Source organism: Neolamprologus brichardi, chromosome 4 (genome assembly GCF_056152115.1).
Source record: "Neolamprologus brichardi isolate AB-2024 chromosome 4, ASM5615211v1, whole genome shotgun sequence".
Taxonomy (NCBI): Eukaryota; Metazoa; Chordata; class Actinopteri; order Cichliformes; family Cichlidae; genus Neolamprologus; species Neolamprologus brichardi.
In genome coordinates, this window is record NC_142107.1 from 7,245,300 (window position 1) to 7,263,512 (window position 18,213).

The 18,213-nt window shown below is 39.6% G+C and overlaps 4 protein-coding genes across 4 annotated transcripts; all 4 read right to left on the bottom strand.

Moving 5' to 3' along the window:
- Window positions 1–226: 226 nt before the first annotated feature.
- On the bottom strand, window positions 227–2,464 carry LOC148102920 (uncharacterized). Its single transcript, XM_087840267.1, has one exon. The coding sequence runs from the start codon at window positions 2,339–2,341 to the stop codon at window positions 722–724; it is 1,620 nt and encodes a 539-aa protein (XP_087696393.1). The 5' UTR covers window positions 2,342–2,464; the 3' UTR covers window positions 227–721.
- Window positions 2,465–5,077: 2,613 nt separating this feature from the next.
- LOC148102921 (uncharacterized) lies at window positions 5,078–7,249 on the bottom strand. The gene has a single exon (XM_087840268.1). It carries the CDS (start codon window positions 7,191–7,193, stop codon window positions 5,574–5,576), a length of 1,620 nt encoding a protein of 539 aa, XP_087696394.1. The 5' UTR covers window positions 7,194–7,249; the 3' UTR covers window positions 5,078–5,573.
- A 2,725-nt stretch (window positions 7,250–9,974) lies between these two features.
- Window positions 9,975–12,234, bottom strand: LOC148102922 (uncharacterized). Its single transcript, XM_087840269.1, has one exon. It carries the CDS (start codon window positions 12,087–12,089, stop codon window positions 10,470–10,472), a length of 1,620 nt encoding a protein of 539 aa, XP_087696395.1. The 5' UTR covers window positions 12,090–12,234; the 3' UTR covers window positions 9,975–10,469.
- Window positions 12,235–14,830: 2,596 nt separating this feature from the next.
- LOC148102923 (uncharacterized) lies at window positions 14,831–17,071 on the bottom strand. The gene has a single exon (XM_087840270.1). The coding sequence runs from the start codon at window positions 16,944–16,946 to the stop codon at window positions 15,327–15,329; it is 1,620 nt and encodes a 539-aa protein (XP_087696396.1). The 5' UTR covers window positions 16,947–17,071; the 3' UTR covers window positions 14,831–15,326.
- Window positions 17,072–18,213: the final 1,142 nt, after the last annotated feature.

The window sequence follows — 18,213 nt, forward strand, 5'->3', positions numbered from 1 at the left end:
CCTGTATCTCTGTGAGGTCAGAGGTCAAATTTACAAATAAATACCTCTTATCTGTGACCTACTCCTACATAAAGTTTGTGTAATCAGAGTAAAACATCTGCCATGTTTTAATACAATGGTTGCTACTAAAATGTTTGATTTTGAATAGAAGACAAACACACGTGTTCAGTCTAGGCTGAAAATGTACACATTTGTGTGACAATGAAAACATGCAATATTCAAAATATAATCTTTTTAGGAATTTATTAATGAATAAAAAAAATCAATTTGGAATGCCCAATAAGATCACAGGGCTCGCAAAATCGCCCGTCGGCTATATGATAACCCGACGGGCTGAGATAGATTTTGGTCGCCCGACCGGAGATATCGCTAGCTCCGGGACGATTTTGCGAGCCCTGAGTTGTGTATTAGTTGACAAAAAATAAATAAAACCCCAATAATCTGACAATTCCCTCTGAGCAAGCACTCGGCGACAGTGGGGAGGAAAAACTTTCTTTTAAAAGCAAGAAACCTCCGGCAGAACCAGGCTCAGTGAGGGACGGCCATCTGCCTCGACCGGTCGTGGGATTTTTAAAGTGACTCATTGGATGTGAAATAAATTAGCTTGTTTGAATCGTTTGTTGTTAGCCAATTTAAAGAGTCACTTTGATGTCAACTAATACACTTAAACTGTCCAAATAATTTTAAAGAAATATTTAGAGTCAATCCTGATGGATTAACTCTAAATATTAATTTTGTTTTGTGCGTGTGCGAACCCTACAGCTCGACCCACAGAGGAAAAGAACCTTCCGATGAAAGGTTCACTTTCTAATATGGTTACAGCATGCTCTTTGAAGACCCTAATAATGAGCTCGTAAACATATCTGTGGTCTAATGCCATGAATGTCAGTATTACATCTGGGTCTTTCCACTTCTCTATGAGAGAATTGTACACCATATTACTGAGGAATATCACATGTACAGCGGGGATTGGAATCCTTTTGATTCGAGGCCAGACTTTACTGAACAGCTGTTTGGCGATGGTATCAGCTTTTTCAGAAGAGCAGGGTGAGTCTGCATTTTCGACAACTTGCTTAACCAAGTCCTCAATACACATTTCTGCAGAATACTTGTATTTTTGAACCTCTCCAGCTGCCCTAAGGGCTGGATTCTGCAACGATTCAATCAAGTGATTTTTAATTGTATGAACCGTCACCCTGCGCATTAAGGGGTTCCTGTCATTTAGTAACTTTAACAAAGGTTTTTCTTTGCAAAGTGTTTGGAGCTCTTGGTAAATGGTCTTATCGAGACCTTTTAATTTTTTTTCATCTACATACAGGTCTTTGATGTTGACATCAGACACCACATTGTCAAAAAGCAGCTTGTGTAGTTTAGCTGAAGGTTTGTAGCGGGACGTTTTTTCAGCGTGTGAGAGTACACCATGAATAAGTGCGCTCACATGCTCATTTTTGTCAGCATCGCAAGATCTGCCAGTAACTCCAGATGATGATTTTTCTCCCGGTATTGGAAACATAATATCTTTAAATTCGTTCAAAAGTGTCTGGGAGATATTGTCAGTTTCTGGTAGCTGGTCTTCATCGTCCTCTGTTTTTCCACACCATGCGAAAAACCTTGTAAGTAGGTTTCGCTTCTTTCGGAACAGGTGGTCTTTGAATATCGAAATCACCACTTGTTGGTACGGCGAAGCTACAGCCAACGCAATGATAACAAGGTTAGGTGTAATACCCAGTACCTTTGTAATGTCTTTGAAAATTGCCTTTTCAAGACTTTTGATCCTCTTTTTTTTAATATTTAGAGTTCCTTTTTTAAGTTGCGCCCACAGAGCTATGAAGAGACCCTGCTGAATCTCATCGGATGGCGACACATTTGCCTCTCTTGAGGCATGTGTGATTACTGCCTTTATGAGCTCTTTAACAAGCAACTGTTCCTCTGACAGTGGAGCTTCCACTGTCACATCATCACAAGGTGCAGAGGGCTGAGCCTCGCACACGTCACACTCCTTTGTGGAGTCCTTGGTGGGCTGAGGCACTGGTGCATCTTTTGGCCCCTCATGATTCAGTTGCTGGGTGCATGAATTGGGGCAACATGCACAGTGCTCCGATTTCTCCCCCAAGTTGACACCCTGCCCTTGGCCGAAACCACCCTCACAGTCCTTGATCATTGCCATGAGTTCCGTTAAGCCGATGTGAATCACGGATGATGTAATGCTGCCAAGTGACCGCATGGTGTTTTCATCTGGGCACCCTGTTTTCAGTGCACCCCACTGTTCGTCTGTCATAGTAATAAAGAAGTCCCTAATTTTGTCTTTTATAGTTTCCCTAATTTGACTGGAAGAATTCATGTTTATATTTTCAGGCGTTTTCTGTAAACTGTTGCGTTTGGCTGTGAAACACTAATGCTTCTTACTAAACTGAACGGGTAACTAACCCTGTATTTAAGGTTGTATTTAGGGGGTTTGAGACGTCAAAGGATCAAAGGCATTCTAGCGCTAAGCTCCGCCTACATCCTTGATGACGGCAACGTGCCGTTACCTAGCAACCGCTATAGGGCTTTGGAGCGTGATGTCACGGGGGTGGGCGTGGAAAGGATTTTGGCCCGATCCGCCATTTTGGGGGTCTAAACAAAGCGCAAGCGAAAAGGGAGCGAAGAGAGTGCAAAAATCTACATTTTCACTCAAACTTAATTTGTTTGAGTGAAAATGTAAATCCTACTGCTGAGATAATAATAATAATAAACTTTATTTATAAAGCACACTTAAAAACCAAGGGTATGCCAAGGTGCTTAACAAGTAAGATAGAGAATAGGAGGAGGATAATAGAAATAGGACCAAAGCAAGTACTAAGTATGCAAGCAGGTAGCTGTCACTGATACATAGGAAAGCAACAGGTACAGAGCAAACAATAATTTAAATGAGCATAAAAGTGCATGATATAAAATCATAAAAGAAATATTAACTAGAGGGAAAGGCAAGATTGAATAAGTGGGTTTTTAGTCGTGAGAGATGAATGATTCTAAAAAAAAACCCCAACTATTTCATAGAGCAAAAAGAGCAAAACATTTCTAAAATGAAGCAATTTCCTATCAAAATTGCTTAATAAACATTTATTTTGTTTCTTTTTATTTAATTAGTATTTTCCTTAAATGTGTTAAATATATATTTTCTCATCTAAATGTCCACTGAAATGTGAGCCAGGGGGCGGTAATGCGCCTTAACATTGGTGGCCAACCAAGAAGAAGAAGAAGAAGAAGCTGTGAGCCAGGAGGGAGGGGGTGAGCGAGTCCTGAGTGATTCGCTTAAGCTTACGATTCAGCACACGAGGGAGGGAGTGAGTAGCTCAAATGTGCTGTTAGCATGTTAGCAGAGCGATGCTACTGTGAACCGAGGAGCTATTGTCTTGATGTGAGCTTCTACTCAGGGTTTTTTCTTCCAGTTCAGAGCAGAATTTTTTTTGTTAAGATACTGGATGTTGTGTTTTTCTCCACAATTTTAATTATAAGCTAGATATATTGCTGCTAACAGCAACAGGGATGAGTCAGTGAGTCAGTTTAGCGTGTGAATCATGATTCATGAGTCAGTAAAGTGATTCTCGAGTATTGAAAGATTCGTTTATGATTCGCGCATCACTAATCCACAGTTGTTGTGATTCAGTGCAAGTTGTGTGGTGGATGTCAAACATGTAGCCTACTAGTGCACTGCTTTAACCTACATCAAACACTTGTAAAATCCTCGGTTTAAAGTTAGAATGTCAAGCTACCCCCCCCCCACTGTGTTCTTACCGGGTTTTCCATGATGGCTGGAAAGCTATGCTAATGTAAATGTTTATGTAGCTTCACTGATTCACCTGCAGATACAGTATGGTCACATGTCTGTCTTTACATTATAGGTGATCACGCACGATGAGTTTCAGCCAGCAAAGAGTCCATTAAATTTTTGTTGATAATTTAATTGAATCTTGTTTTTTATTAAAAAATATTTTCATTCCAAGTCTTTATAGCCTATAACAAACTTACACAACAGAAGCTGACACAAACTCCTTTAAAGACAGCACATTTACTTTTCAGGTCTCTAAAAATCCACAGTATCAATACACAAGAAAACTGTGTTAACTAGTATATTACTGTGAGTTGTTAAAATTACAACATTGTTGTGTTGGTGTTCATGAAAATGTGTTCCGAACTTGGCAAATGTACGATGATTCAGCTCATAAATAATAACACACTGCTCTCCCCTACATAAGCTCCCTTTATAGGTTAAAAGTATCGGTATCTGCAATACTGCTCCTAATTTACTCGATAACAAAATTTGCAGGATGCACAGCACTGCTGCTGATGAGTAGCAAAATAACTGAATATGTCAGGAAATAGTTCACTAGATATATAAATAAGTAATTAAAATATACATTGACTTAGTTTAAAATGCTCTGTATTTCTATTTTTAAATAATTAATTACACATTTTTAATTAATTCCAGTTTTATTCCGGACCCCAATATACTGAGGGTGGGCTTGCACTTTGGGGTCCCCCAGTTGCTGCCCTATGTATTTGCATATTGATCTTAACTGCTTTCATAGAGAAACACCTTATAAAAAGCCTTATAATTTAACTTATAACTTTCTTACAAGTGTGGTGTGCATTGTCAACATAGGAATGTACCGCATTAGGATTTAATGCCGCATTAGGATTTAATGCCGCATTTGACCTCCGACCTTTTGTTCTGACTTGCCATACAGACTATAGTGAGGGTCAAAAAGATGATAATGTTATTTAGAGCTATGTTCCTTACTGCTATTGGCAACATTTAGGAGATTATATACCAATATATGTGGATTCTAATATCACATATCCTGTCATCCTGTATCTCTGTGAGGTCAGAGGTCAAATTTACAAATAAATACCTCTTATCTGTGACCTACTCCTACATAAAGTTTGTGTAATCAGAGTAAAACATCTGCCATATTTTAATACAATGGTCGCTACTAAAATGTTTGATTTTGAATAGAAGACAAACACACGTGTTCCGTCTAGGCTGAAAATGTACACATTTGTGTGACAATGAAAACATGCAATATTCAAAATATAATCTTTTTAGGAATTTATTAATGAATTTAAAAAAATCAATTTGGAATGCCCAATAAGATCACAGGGCTCGCAAAATCGCCCGTCGGCTATATGATAACCCGACGGGCTGAGATAGATTTTGGTCGCCCGACCGGAGATATCGCTAGCTCCGGGACGATTTTGCGAGCCCTGAGTTGTGTATTAGTTGACAAAAAATAAATAAAACCCCAATAATCTGACAATTCCCTCTGAGCAAGCACTCGGCGACAGTGGGGAGGAAAAACTTTCTTTTAAAAGCAAGAAACCTCCGGCAGAACCAGGCTCAGTGAGGGACGGCCATCTGCCTCGACCGGTCGTGGGATTTTTAAAGTGACTCATTGGATGTGAAATAAATTAGCTTGTTTGAATCGTTTGTTGTTAGCCAATTTAAAGAGTCACTTTGATGTCAACTAATACACTTAAACTGTCCAAATAATTTTAAAGAAATATTTAGAGTCAATCCTGATGGATTAACTCTAAATATTAATTTTGTTTTGTGCGTGTGCGAACCCTACAGCTCGACCCACAGAGGAAAAGAACCTTCCGATGAAAGGTTCACTTTCTAATATGGTTACAGCATGCTCTTTGAAGACCCTAATAATGAGCTCGTAAACATATCTGTGGTCTAATGCCATGAATGTCAGTATTACATCTGGGTCTTTCCACTTCTCTATGAGAGAATTGTACACCATATTACTGAGGAATATCACATGTACAGCGGGGATTGGAATCCTTTTGATTCGAGGCCAGACTTTACTGAACAGCTGTTTGGCGATGGTATCAGCTTTTTCAGAAGAGCAGGGTGAGTCTGCATTTTCGACAACTTGCTTCACCAAGTCCTCAATACACATTTCTGCAGAATACTTGTATTTTTGAACCTCTCCAGCTGCCCTAAGGGCTGGATTCTGCAACGATTCAATCAAGTGATTTTTAATTGTATGAACCGTCACCCTGCGCATTAAGGGGTTCCTGTCATTTAGTAACTTTAACAAAGGTTTTTCTTTGCAAAGTGTTTGGAGCTCTTGGTAAATGGTCTTATCGAGACCTTTTAATTTTTTTTCATCTACATACAGGTCTTTGATGTTGACATCAGACACCACATTGTCAAAAAGCAGCTTGTGTAGTTTAGCTGAAGGTTTGTAGCGGGACGTTTTTTCAGCGTGTGAGAGTACACCATGAATAAGTGCGCTCACATGCTCATTTTTGTCAGCATCGCAAGATCTGCCAGTAACTCCAGATGATGATTTTTCTCCCGGTATTGGAAACATAATATCTTTAAATTCGTTCAAAAGTGTCTGGGAGATATTGTCAGTTTCTGGTAGCTGGTCTTCATCGTCCTCTGTTTTTCCACACCATGCGAAAAACCTTGTAAGTAGGTTTCGCTTCTTTCGGAACAGGTGGTCTTTGAATATCGAAATCACCACTTGTTGGTACGGCGAAGCTACAGCCAACGCAATGATAACAAGGTTAGGTGTAATACCCAGTACCTTTGTAATGTCTTTGAAAATTGCCTTTTCAAGACTTTTGATCCTCTTTTTTTTAATATTTAGAGTTCCTTTTTTAAGTTGCGCCCACAGAGCTATGAAGAGACCCTGCTGAATCTCATCGGATGGCGACACATTTGCCTCTCTTGAGGCATGTGTGATTACTGCCTTTATGAGCTCTTTAACAAGCAACTGTTCCTCTGACAGTGGAGCTTCCACTGTCACATCATCACAAGGTGCAGAGGGCTGAGCCTCGCACACGTCACACTCCTTTGTGGAGTCCTTGGTGGGCTCAGGCACTGGTGCATCTTTTGGCCCCTCATGATTCAGTTGCTGGGTGCATGAATTGGGGCAACATGCACAGTGCTCCGATTTCTCCCCCAAGTTGACACCCTGCCCTTGGCCGAAACCACCCTCACAGTCCTTGATCATTGCCATGAGTTCCGTTAAGCCGATGTGAATCACGGATGATGTAATGCTGCCAAGTGACCGCATGGTGTTTTCATCTGGGCACCCTGTTTTCAGTGCACCCCACTGTTCGTCTGTCATAGTAATAAAGAAGTCCCTAATTTTGTCTTTTATAGTTTCCCTAATTTGACTGGAAGAATTCATGTTTATATTTTCAGGCGTTTTCTGTAAACTGTTGCGTTTGGCTGTGAAACACTAATGCTTCTTACTGAACTGAACGGGTAACTAACCCTGTATTTAAGGTTGTATTTAGGGGGTTTGAGACGTCAAAGGATCAAAGGATCAAAGGCATTCTAGCGCTAAGCTCCGCCTACATCCTTGATGACGGCAACGTGCCGTTACCTAGCAACCGCTATAGGGCTTTGGAGCGTGATGTCACGGGGGTGGGCGTGGAAAGGATTTTGGCCCGATCCGCCATTTTGGGGGTCTAAACAAAGCGCAAGCGAAAAGGGAGCGAAGAGAGTGCAAAAATCTACATTTTCACTCAAACTTAATTTGTTTGAGTGAAAATGTAAATCCTACTGCTAAGATAATAATAATAATAAACTTTATTTATAAAGCACACTTAAAAACCAAGGGTATGCCAAGGTGCTTAACAAGTAAGATAGAGAATAGGAGGAGGATAATAGAAATAGGACCAAAGCAAGTACTAAGTATGCAAGCAGGTAGCTGTCACTGATACATAGGAAAGCAACAGGTACAGAGCAAACAATAATTTAAATGAGCATAAAAGTGCATGATATAAAATCATAAAAGAAATATTAACTAGAGGGAAAGGCAAGATTGAATAAGTGGGTTTTTAGTCGTGAGAGATGAATGATTCTAAAAAAAAAACCCAACTATTTTATAGAGCAAAAAGAACAAAACATTTCTAAAATGAAGCAATTTCCTATCAAAATTGCTTAATAAACATTTATTTTATTTATTTTTATTTTATTAGTATTTTCCTTAAATGTGTTAAATATATATTTTCTCATCTAAATGTCCACTGAAATGTGAGCCAGGGGGCGGTAATGCGCCTTAACATATTGGCCAACCAAGAAGAAGAAGAAGAATCTGTGAGCCAGGAGGGAGGGGGTGAGCGAGTCCTGAGTGATTCGCTTAAGCTTACGATTCAGCACAGGAGGGAGGGAGTGAGTGAGGGAGTGAGTGAGTGATTCGTTCGCTCTATGATTCAGCACAGGAAGGGAGGGGGTGAGTAGCTCAAATGAGCTGTTAGCATGTTAGCAGAGCGATGCTACTGTGAACCGAGGAGCTATTGTCTTGATGTGAGCTTCTATTCAGGGTTTTTTCTTCCAGTTCAGAGCAGAATTTTTTTTTGTTTAGATACTGGATGTTGTGTTTTTCTCCACAATTTTAATTATAAGCTAGATATATTGCTGCTAACAGCAACAGGGATGAGTCAGTGAGTCAGTTGAGCTTGTGAATCATGATTCATGAGTCAGTAAAGTGATTCTCGAGTATTGCAAGATTCGTTCATGATTCGCGCATCACTAATCCACAGTTGTTGTGATTCAGTGAAAGTTGTGTGGTGGATGTCAAACATGTAGCCTACTAGTGCACTTCTTTAACCTACATCAAACACTTGTAAAATCCTCGGTTTAAAGTTAGAATGTCAAGCGACCCCCCCACTGTGTTCTTACCGGGTTTTCCATGATGGCTGGAAAGCTATGCTAATGTAAATGTTTATGTAGCTTCACTGATTCACCTGCAGATACAGTATGGTCACATGTCTGTCTTTATATTACAGGTGATCACGCGCAGTGAGTTTCAGCCAGCAAAGAGTCCATTAAATTTTTGTTGATAATTTCATTGAATCTTGTTTTTTATTAAAAAATATTTTCATTCCAAGTCTTTATAGCCTATAACAAACTTACACAACAGAAGCTGACCCAAACTCCTTTAAAGACAGCACATTTACTTTTCAGGTCTCTAAAAATCCACAGTATCAATACACAAGAAAACTGTGTTAACTAGTATATTACTGTGGGTTGTTAAAATTACAACATTGTTGTGTTGGTGTTCATGAAAATGTGTTCCGAACTTGGCAAATGTACGATGATTCAGCTCATAAATAATAACACACTGCTCTCCCCTACATAAGCTCCCTTTATAGGTTAAAAGTATCGGTATCTGCAATACTGCTCTTAATTTACTCGATAACAAAATTTGCAGGATGCACAGCACTGCTGCTGATGAGTAGCAAAATAACTGAATATGTCAGGAAATAGTTCACTAGATATATAAATAAGTAATTAAAATATACATTGACTTAGTTTAAAATGCTCTGTATTTCTATTTTTAAATAATTAATTACACATTTTTAATTCATTCTAGTTTTATTCCAGACCCCAATATACTGAGGGTGGGCTTGCACTTTGGGGTCTCCCAGTTGCTGCCCTATGTATTTGCATATTGATCTTAACTGCTTTCATAGAGAAACACCTTATAAAAAGCCTTATAATTTAACTTATAACTTTCTTACAAGTGTGGTGTGTATTGTCAACATAGGAATGTACCGCATTAGGATTTAATGCCGCATTTGACCTCCGACCTTTTGTTCTGACTTGTCATACAGACTATAGTGAGGGTCAAAAAGATGATAATGTTATTTAGAGCTATGTTCCTTACTGCCACTGGCAACATTTAGGAGATTTTATACCAATATATGTGAATTCTAATATCACATATCCTGTCATCCTGTATCTCTGTGAGGTCAGAGGTCAAATTTACAAATAAATACCTCTTATCTGTGACCTACTCCTACATAAAGTTTGTGTAATCAGAGTAAAACATCTGCCATGTTTTAATACAATGGTTGCTACTAAAATGTTTGATTTTGAATAGAAGACAAACACACGTGTTCAGTCTAGGCTGAAAATGTACACATTTGTGTGACAATGAAAACATGCAATATTCAAAATATAATCTTTTTAGGAATTTATTAATGAATAAAAAAAATCAATTTGGAATGCCCAATAAGATCACAGGGCTCGCAAAATCGCCCGTCGGCTATATGATAACCCGACGGGCTGAGATAGATTTTGGTCGCCCGACCGGAGATATCGCTAGTTCCGGGACGATTTTGCGAGCCCTGAGTTGTGTATTAGTTGACAAAAAATAAATAAAACCCCAATAATCTGACAATTCCCTCTGAGCAAGCACTCGGCGACAGTGGGGAGGAAAAACTTTCTTTTAAAAGCAAGAAACCTCCGGCAGAACCAGGCTCAGTGAGGGACGGCCATCTGCCTCGACCGGTCGTGGGATTTTTAAAGTGACTCATTGGATGTGAAATAAATTAGCTTGTTTGAATCGTTTGTTGTTAGCCAATTTAAAGAGTCACTTTGATGTCAACTAATACACTTAAACTGTCCAAATAATTTTAAAGAAATATTTAGAGTCAATCCTGATGGATTAACTCTAAATATTAATTTTGTTTTGTGCGTGTGCGAACCCTACAGCTCGACCCACAGAGGAAAAGAACCTTCCGATGAAAGGTTCACTTTCTAATATGGTTACAGCATGCTCTTTGAAGACCCTAATAATGAGCTCGTAAACATATCTGTGGTCTAATGCCATGAATGTCAGTATTACATCTGGGTCTTTCCACTTCTCTATGAGAGAATTGTACACCATATTACTGAGGAATATCACATGTACAGCGGGGATTGGAATCCTTTTGATTCGAGGCCAGACTTTACTGAACAGCTGTTTGGCGATGGTATCAGCTTTTTCAGAAGAGCAGGGTGAGTCTGCATTTTCGACAACTTGCTTAACCAAGTCCTCAATACACATTTCTGCAGAATACTTGTATTTTTGAACCTCTCCAGCTGCCCTAAGGGCTGGATTCTGCAACGATTCAATCAAGTGATTTTTAATTGTATGAACCGTCACCCTGCGCATTAAGGGGTTCCTGTCATTTAGTAACTTTAACAAAGGTTTTTCTTTGCAAAGTGTTTGGAGCTCTTGGTAAATGGTCTTATCGAGACCTTTTAATTTTTTTTCATCTACATACAGGTCTTTGATGTTGACATCAGACACCACATTGTCAAAAAGCAGCTTGTGTAGTTTAGCTGAAGGTTTGTAGCGGGACGTTTTTTCAGCGTGTGAGAGTACACCATGAATAAGTGCGCTCACATGCTCATTTTTGTCAGCATCGCAAGATCTGCCAGTAACTCCAGATGATGATTTTTCTCCCGGTATTGGAAACATAATATCTTTAAATTCGTTCAAAAGTGTCTGGGAGATATTGTCAGTTTCTGGTAGCTGGTCTTCATCGTCCTCTGTTTTTCCACACCATGCGAAAAACCTTGTAAGTAGGTTTCGCTTCTTTCGGAACAGGTGGTCTTTGAATATCGAAATCACCACTTGTTGGTACGGCGAAGCTACAGCCAACGCAATGATAACAAGGTTAGGTGTAATACCCAGTACCTTTGTAATGTCTTTGAAAATTGCCTTTTCAAGACTTTTGATCCTCTTTTTTTTAATATTTAGAGTTCCTTTTTTAAGTTGCGCCCACAGAGCTATGAAGAGACCCTGCTGAATCTCATCGGATGGCGACACATTTGCCTCTCTTGAGGCATGTGTGATTACTGCCTTTATGAGCTCTTTAACAAGCAACTGTTCCTCTGACAGTGGAGCTTCCACTGTCACATCATCACAAGGTGCAGAGGGCTGAGCCTCGCACACGTCACACTCCTTTGTGGAGTCCTTGGTGGGCTCAGGCACTGGTGCATCTTTTGGCCCCTCATGATTCAGTTGCTGGGTGCATGAATTGGGGCAACATGCACAGTGCTCCGATTTCTCCCCCAAGTTGACACCCTGCCCTTGGCCGAAACCACCCTCACAGTCCTTGATCATTGCCATGAGTTCCGTTAAGCCGATGTGAATCACGGATGATGTAATGCTGCCAAGTGACCGCATGGTGTTTTCATCTGGGCACCCTGTTTTCAGTGCACCCCACTGTTCGTCTGTCATAGTAATAAAGAAGTCCCTAATTTTGTCTTTTATAGTTTCCCTAATTTGACTGGAAGAATTCATGTTTATATTTTCAGGCGTTTTCTGTAAACTGTTGCGTTTGGCTGTGAAACACTAATGCTTCTTACTAAACTGAACGGGTAACTAACCCTGTATTTAAGGTTGTATTTAGGGGGTTTGAGACGTCAAAGGATCAAAGGATCAAAGGCATTCTAGCGCTAAGCTCCGCCTACATCCTTGATGACGGCAACGTGCCGTTACCTAGCAACCGCTATAGGGCTTTGGAGCGTGATGTCACGGGGGTGGGCGTGGAAAGGATTTTGGCCCGATCCGCCATTTTGGGGGTCTAAACAAAGCGCAAGCGAAAAGGGAGCGAAGAGAGTGCAAAAATCTACATTTTCACTCAAACTTAATTTGTTTGAGTGAAAATGTAAATCCTACTGCTGAGATAATAATAATAATAAACTTTATTTATAAAGCACACTTAAAAACCAAGGGTATGCCAAGGTGCTTAACAAGTAAGATAGAGAATAGGAGGAGGATAATAGAAATAGGACCAAAGCAAGTACTAAGTATGCAAGCAGGTAGCTGTCACTGATACATAGGAAAGCAACAGGTACAGAGCAAACATTAATTTAAATGAGCATAAAAGTGCATGATATAAAATCATAAAAGAAATATTAACTAGAGGGAAAGGCAAGATTGAATAAGTGGGTTTTTAGTCGTGAGAGATGAATGATTCTAAAAAAAAACCCCAACTATTTCATAGAGCAAAAAGAGCAAAACATTTCTAAAATGAAGCAATTTCCTATCAAAATTGCTTAATAAACATTTATTTTGTTTCTTTTTATTTAATTAGTATTTTCCTTAAATGTGTTAAATATATATTTTCTCATCTAAATGTCCACTGAAATGTGAGCCAGGGGGCGGTAATGCGCCTTAACATTGGTGGCCAACCAAGAAGAAGAAGAAGAAGAAGCTGTGAGCCAGGAGGGAGGGGGTGAGCGAGTCCTGAGTGATTCGCTTAAGCTTACGATTCAGCACACGAGGGAGGGAGTGAGTAGCTCAAATGTGCTGTTAGCATGTTAGCAGAGCGATGCTACTGTGAACCGAGGAGCTATTGTCTTGATGTGAGCTTCTACTCAGGGTTTTTTCTTCCAGTTCAGAGCAGAATTTTTTTTGTTAAGATACTGGATGTTGTGTTTTTCTCCACAATTTTAATTATAAGCTAGATATATTGCTGCTAACAGCAACAGGGATGAGTCAGTGAGTCAGTTTAGCGTGTGAATCATGATTCATGAGTCAGTAAAGTGATTCTCGAGTATTGAAAGATTCGTTTATGATTCGCGCATCACTAATCCACAGTTGTTGTTATTCAGTGCAAGTTGTGTGGTGGATGTCAAACATGTAGCCTACTAGTGCACTGCTTTAACCTACATCAAACACTTGTAAAATCCTCGGTTTAAAGTTAGAATGTCAAGTGACCCCCCCACTGTGTTCTTACCGGGTTTTCCATGATGGCTGGAAAGCTATGCTAATGTAAATGTTTATGTAGCTTCACTGATTCACCTGCAGATACAGTATGGTCACATGTCTGTCTTTACATTATAGGTGATCACGCACGATGAGTTTCAGCCAGCAAAGAGTCCATTAAATTTTTGTTGATAATTTAATTGAATCTTGTTTTTTATTAAAAAATATTTTCATTCCAAGTCTTTATAGCCTATAACAAACTTACACAACAGAAGCTGACACAAACTCCTTTAAAGACAGCACATTTACTTTTCAGGTCTCTAAAAATCCACAGTATCAATACACAAGAAAACTGTGTTAACTAGTATATTACTGTGAGTTGTTAAAATTACAACATTGTTGTGTTGGTGTTCATGAAAATGTGTTCCGAACTTGGCAAATGTACGATGATTCAGCTCATAAATAATAACACACTGCTCTCCCCTACATAAGCTCCCTTTATAGGTTAAAAGTATCGGTATCTGCAATACTGCTCCTAATTTACTCGATAACAAAATTTGCAGGATGCACAGCACTGCTGCTGATGAGTAGCAAAATAACTGAATATGTCAGGAAATAGTTCACTAGATATATAAATAAGTAATTAAAATATACATTGACTTAGTTTAAAATGCTCTGTATTTCTATTTTTAAATAATTAATTACACATTTTTAATTAATTCCAGTTTTATTCCGGACCCCAATATACTGAGGGTGGGCTTGCACTTTGGGGTCCCCCAGTTGCTGCCCTATGTATTTGCATATTGATCTTAACTGCTTTCATAGAGAAACACCTTATAAAAAGCCTTATAATTTAACTTATAACTTTCTTACAAGTGTGGTGTGCATTGTCAACATAGGAATGTACCGCATTAGGATTTAATGCCGCATTAGGATTTAATGCCGCATTTGACCTCCGACCTTTTGTTCTGACTTGCCATACAGACTATAGTGAGGGTCAAAAAGATGATAATGTTATTTAGAGCTATGTTCCTTACTGCTATTGGCAACATTTAGGAGATTATATACCAATATATGTGGATTCTAATATCACATATCCTGTCATCCTGTATCTCTGTGAGGTCAGAGGTCAAATTTACAAATAAATACCTCTTATCTGTGACCTACTCCTACATAAAGTTTGTGTAATCAGAGTAAAACATCTGCCATATTTTAATACAATGGTCGCTACTAAAATGTTTGATTTTGAATAGAAGACAAACACACGTGTTCCGTCTAGGCTGAAAATGTACACATTTGTGTGACAATGAAAACATGCAATATTCAAAATATAATCTTTTTAGGAATTTATTAATGAATTTAAAAAAATCAATTTGGAATGCCCAATAAGATCACAGGGCTCGCAAAATCGCCCGTCGGCTATATGATAACCCGACGGGCTGAGATAGATTTTGGTCGCCCGACCGGAGATATCGCTAGCTCCGGGACGATTTTGCGAGCCCTGAGTTGTGTATTAGTTGACAAAAAATAAATAAAACCCCAATAATCTGACAATTCCCTCTGAGCAAGCACTCGGCGACAGTGGGGAGGAAAAACTTTCTTTTAAAAGCAAGAAACCTCCGGCAGAACCAGGCTCAGTGAGGGACGGCCATCTGCCTCGACCGGTCGTGGGATTTTTAAAGTGACTCATTGGATGTGAAATAAATTAGCTTGTTTGAATCGTTTGTTGTTAGCCAATTTAAAGAGTCACTTTGATGTCAACTAATACACTTAAACTGTCCAAATAATTTTAAAGAAATATTTAGAGTCAATCCTGATGGATTAACTCTAAATATTAATTTTGTTTTGTGCGTGTGCGAACCCTACAGCTCGACCCACAGAGGAAAAGAACCTTCCGATGAAAGGTTCACTTTCTAATATGGTTACAGCATGCTCTTTGAAGACCCTAATAATGAGCTCGTAAACATATCTGTGGTCTAATGCCATGAATGTCAGTATTACATCTGGGTCTTTCCACTTCTCTATGAGAGAATTGTACACCATATTACTGAGGAATATCACATGTACAGCGGGGATTGGAATCCTTTTGATTCGAGGCCAGACTTTACTGAACAGCTGTTTGGCGATGGTATCAGCTTTTTCAGAAGAGCAGGGTGAGTCTGCATTTTCGACAACTTGCTTCACCAAGTCCTCAATACACATTTCTGCAGAATACTTGTATTTTTGAACCTCTCCAGCTGCCCTAAGGGCTGGATTCTGCAACGATTCAATCAAGTGATTTTTAATTGTATGAACCGTCACCCTGCGCATTAAGGGGTTCCTGTCATTTAGTAACTTTAACAAAGGTTTTTCTTTGCAAAGTGTTTGGAGCTCTTGGTAAATGGTCTTATCGAGACCTTTTAATTTTTTTTCATCTACATACAGGTCTTTGATGTTGACATCAGACACCACGTTATCAAAGAGCAGCTTGTGTAGTTTAGCTGAAGGTTTGTAGCGGGACGTTTTTTCAGCGTGTGAGAGTACACCATGAATAAGTGCGCTCACATGCTCATTTTTGTCAGCATCGCAAGATCTGCCAGTAACTCCAGATGATGATTTTTCTCCCGGTATTGGAAACATAATATCTTTAAATTCGTTCAAAAGTGTCTGGGAGATATTGTCAGTTTCTGGTAGCTGGTCTTCATCGTCCTCTGTTTTTCCACACCATGCGAAAAACCTTGTAAGTAGGTTTTGCTTCTTTCGGAACAGGTGGTCTTTGAATATCGAAATCACCACTTGTTGGTACGGCGAAGCTACAGCCAACGCAATGATAACAAGGTTAGGTGTAATACCCAGTACCTTTGTAATGTCTTTGAAAATTGCCTTTTCAAGACTTTTGATCCTCTTTTTTTTAATATTTAGAGTTCCTTTTTTAAGTTGCGCCCACAGAGCTATGAAGAGACCCTGCTGAATCTCATCGGATGGCGACACATTTGCCTCTCTTGAGGCATGTGTGATTACTGCCTTTATGAGCTCTTTAACAAGCAACTGTTCCTCTGACAGTGGAGCTTCCACTGTCACATCATCACAAGGTGCAGAGGGCTGAGCCTCGCACACGTCACACTCCTTTGTGGAGTCCTTGGTGGGCTCAGGCACTGGTGCATCTTTTGGCCCCTCATGATTCAGTTGCTGGGTGCATGAATTGGGGCAACATGCACAGTGCTCCGATTTCTCCCCCAAGTTGACACCCTGCCCTTGGCCGAAACCACCCTCACAGTCCTTGATCATTGCCATGAGTTCCGTTAAGCCGATGTGAATCACGGATGATGTAATGCTGCCAAGTGACCGCATGGTGTTTTCATCTGGGCACCCTGTTTTCAGTGCACCCCACTGTTCGTCTGTCATAGTAATAAAGAAGTCCCTAATTTTGTCTTTTATAGTTTCCCTAATTTGACTGGAAGAATTCATGTTTATATTTTCAGGCGTTTTCTGTAAACTGTTGCGTTTGGCTGTGAAACACTAATGCTTCTTACTAAACTGAACGGGTAACTAACCCTGTATTTAAGGTTGTATTTAGGGGGTTTGAGACGTCAAAGGATCAAAGGATCAAAGGCATTCTAGCGCTAAGCTCCGCCTACCTCCTTGATGACGGCAACGTGCCGTTACCTAGCAACCGCTATAGGGCTTTGGAGCGTGATGTCACGGGGGTGGGCGTGGAAAGGATTTTGGCCCGATCCGCCATTTTGGGGGTCTAAACAAAGCGCAAGCTAAAAGGGAGCGAAGAGATTGCAAAAATCTACATTTTCACTCAAACTTAATTTGTTTGAGTGAAAATGTAAATCCTACTGCTAAGATAATAATAATAATAAACTTTATTTATAAAACACACTTAAAAACCAAGGGTATGCCAAGGTGACGATCAACGATGATCCACAGTTTTTGTGATTCAGTGAAAGTTGTGTGGTGGATGTCAAACATGTAGCCTACTAGTGCACTTCTTTAACCTACACCAAACACTTGTAAAATCCTCGGTTTAAAGTTAGAATGTCAAGCGACCCCCCCACTGTGTTCTTACCGGGTTTTCCATGATGGCTGGAAAGCTATGCTAATGTAAATGTTTATGTAGCTTCACTGATTCACCTGCAGATACAGTATGGTCACATGTCTGTCTTTACATTACAGGTGATCACGCGCGTGAGTTTCAGCCAGCAAAGAGTCCATTAAATTTTTGTTGATAATTTAATTGAATCTTGTTTTTTTTCCTAATTGTTGTGTGATGATCTGAGGCTGTATTTACTCATTTTAAAACCAGATCACTGATACTAACTCCTGAGGTGAGTGTACGTTATCATGCGCCACAAATAAGGGTCATCTTTAGATTTAAAACAATCAACAAGAAGCTTCCACTGAATGCTACTTTCCTCTGTGTGACACTGAAATCATTAACACATACTAAATAAAAGAAAAGTGAAAGTTACTCCCTCAAATTGGACCCTCCATACCCTGTAGGAAACTCACTTTCTTGGAATAACATTTAAAGGGGGGAAAAGTTGAGAGCAAATGTCCTTCTCTTGAACCTTCTTTCAGTCAGACAAGTGTTGCTTGGGCTTTTGTTTGCACAGGAGAGAATTAACAATTGAGGCAAAAACGAGCTAACGAAGCACAAAAACTGCAGAAAGTGCTTATGGCTCCTGTGTCAAGTGAATCCAAACTACCTCTGTGTTTGAACAAATCC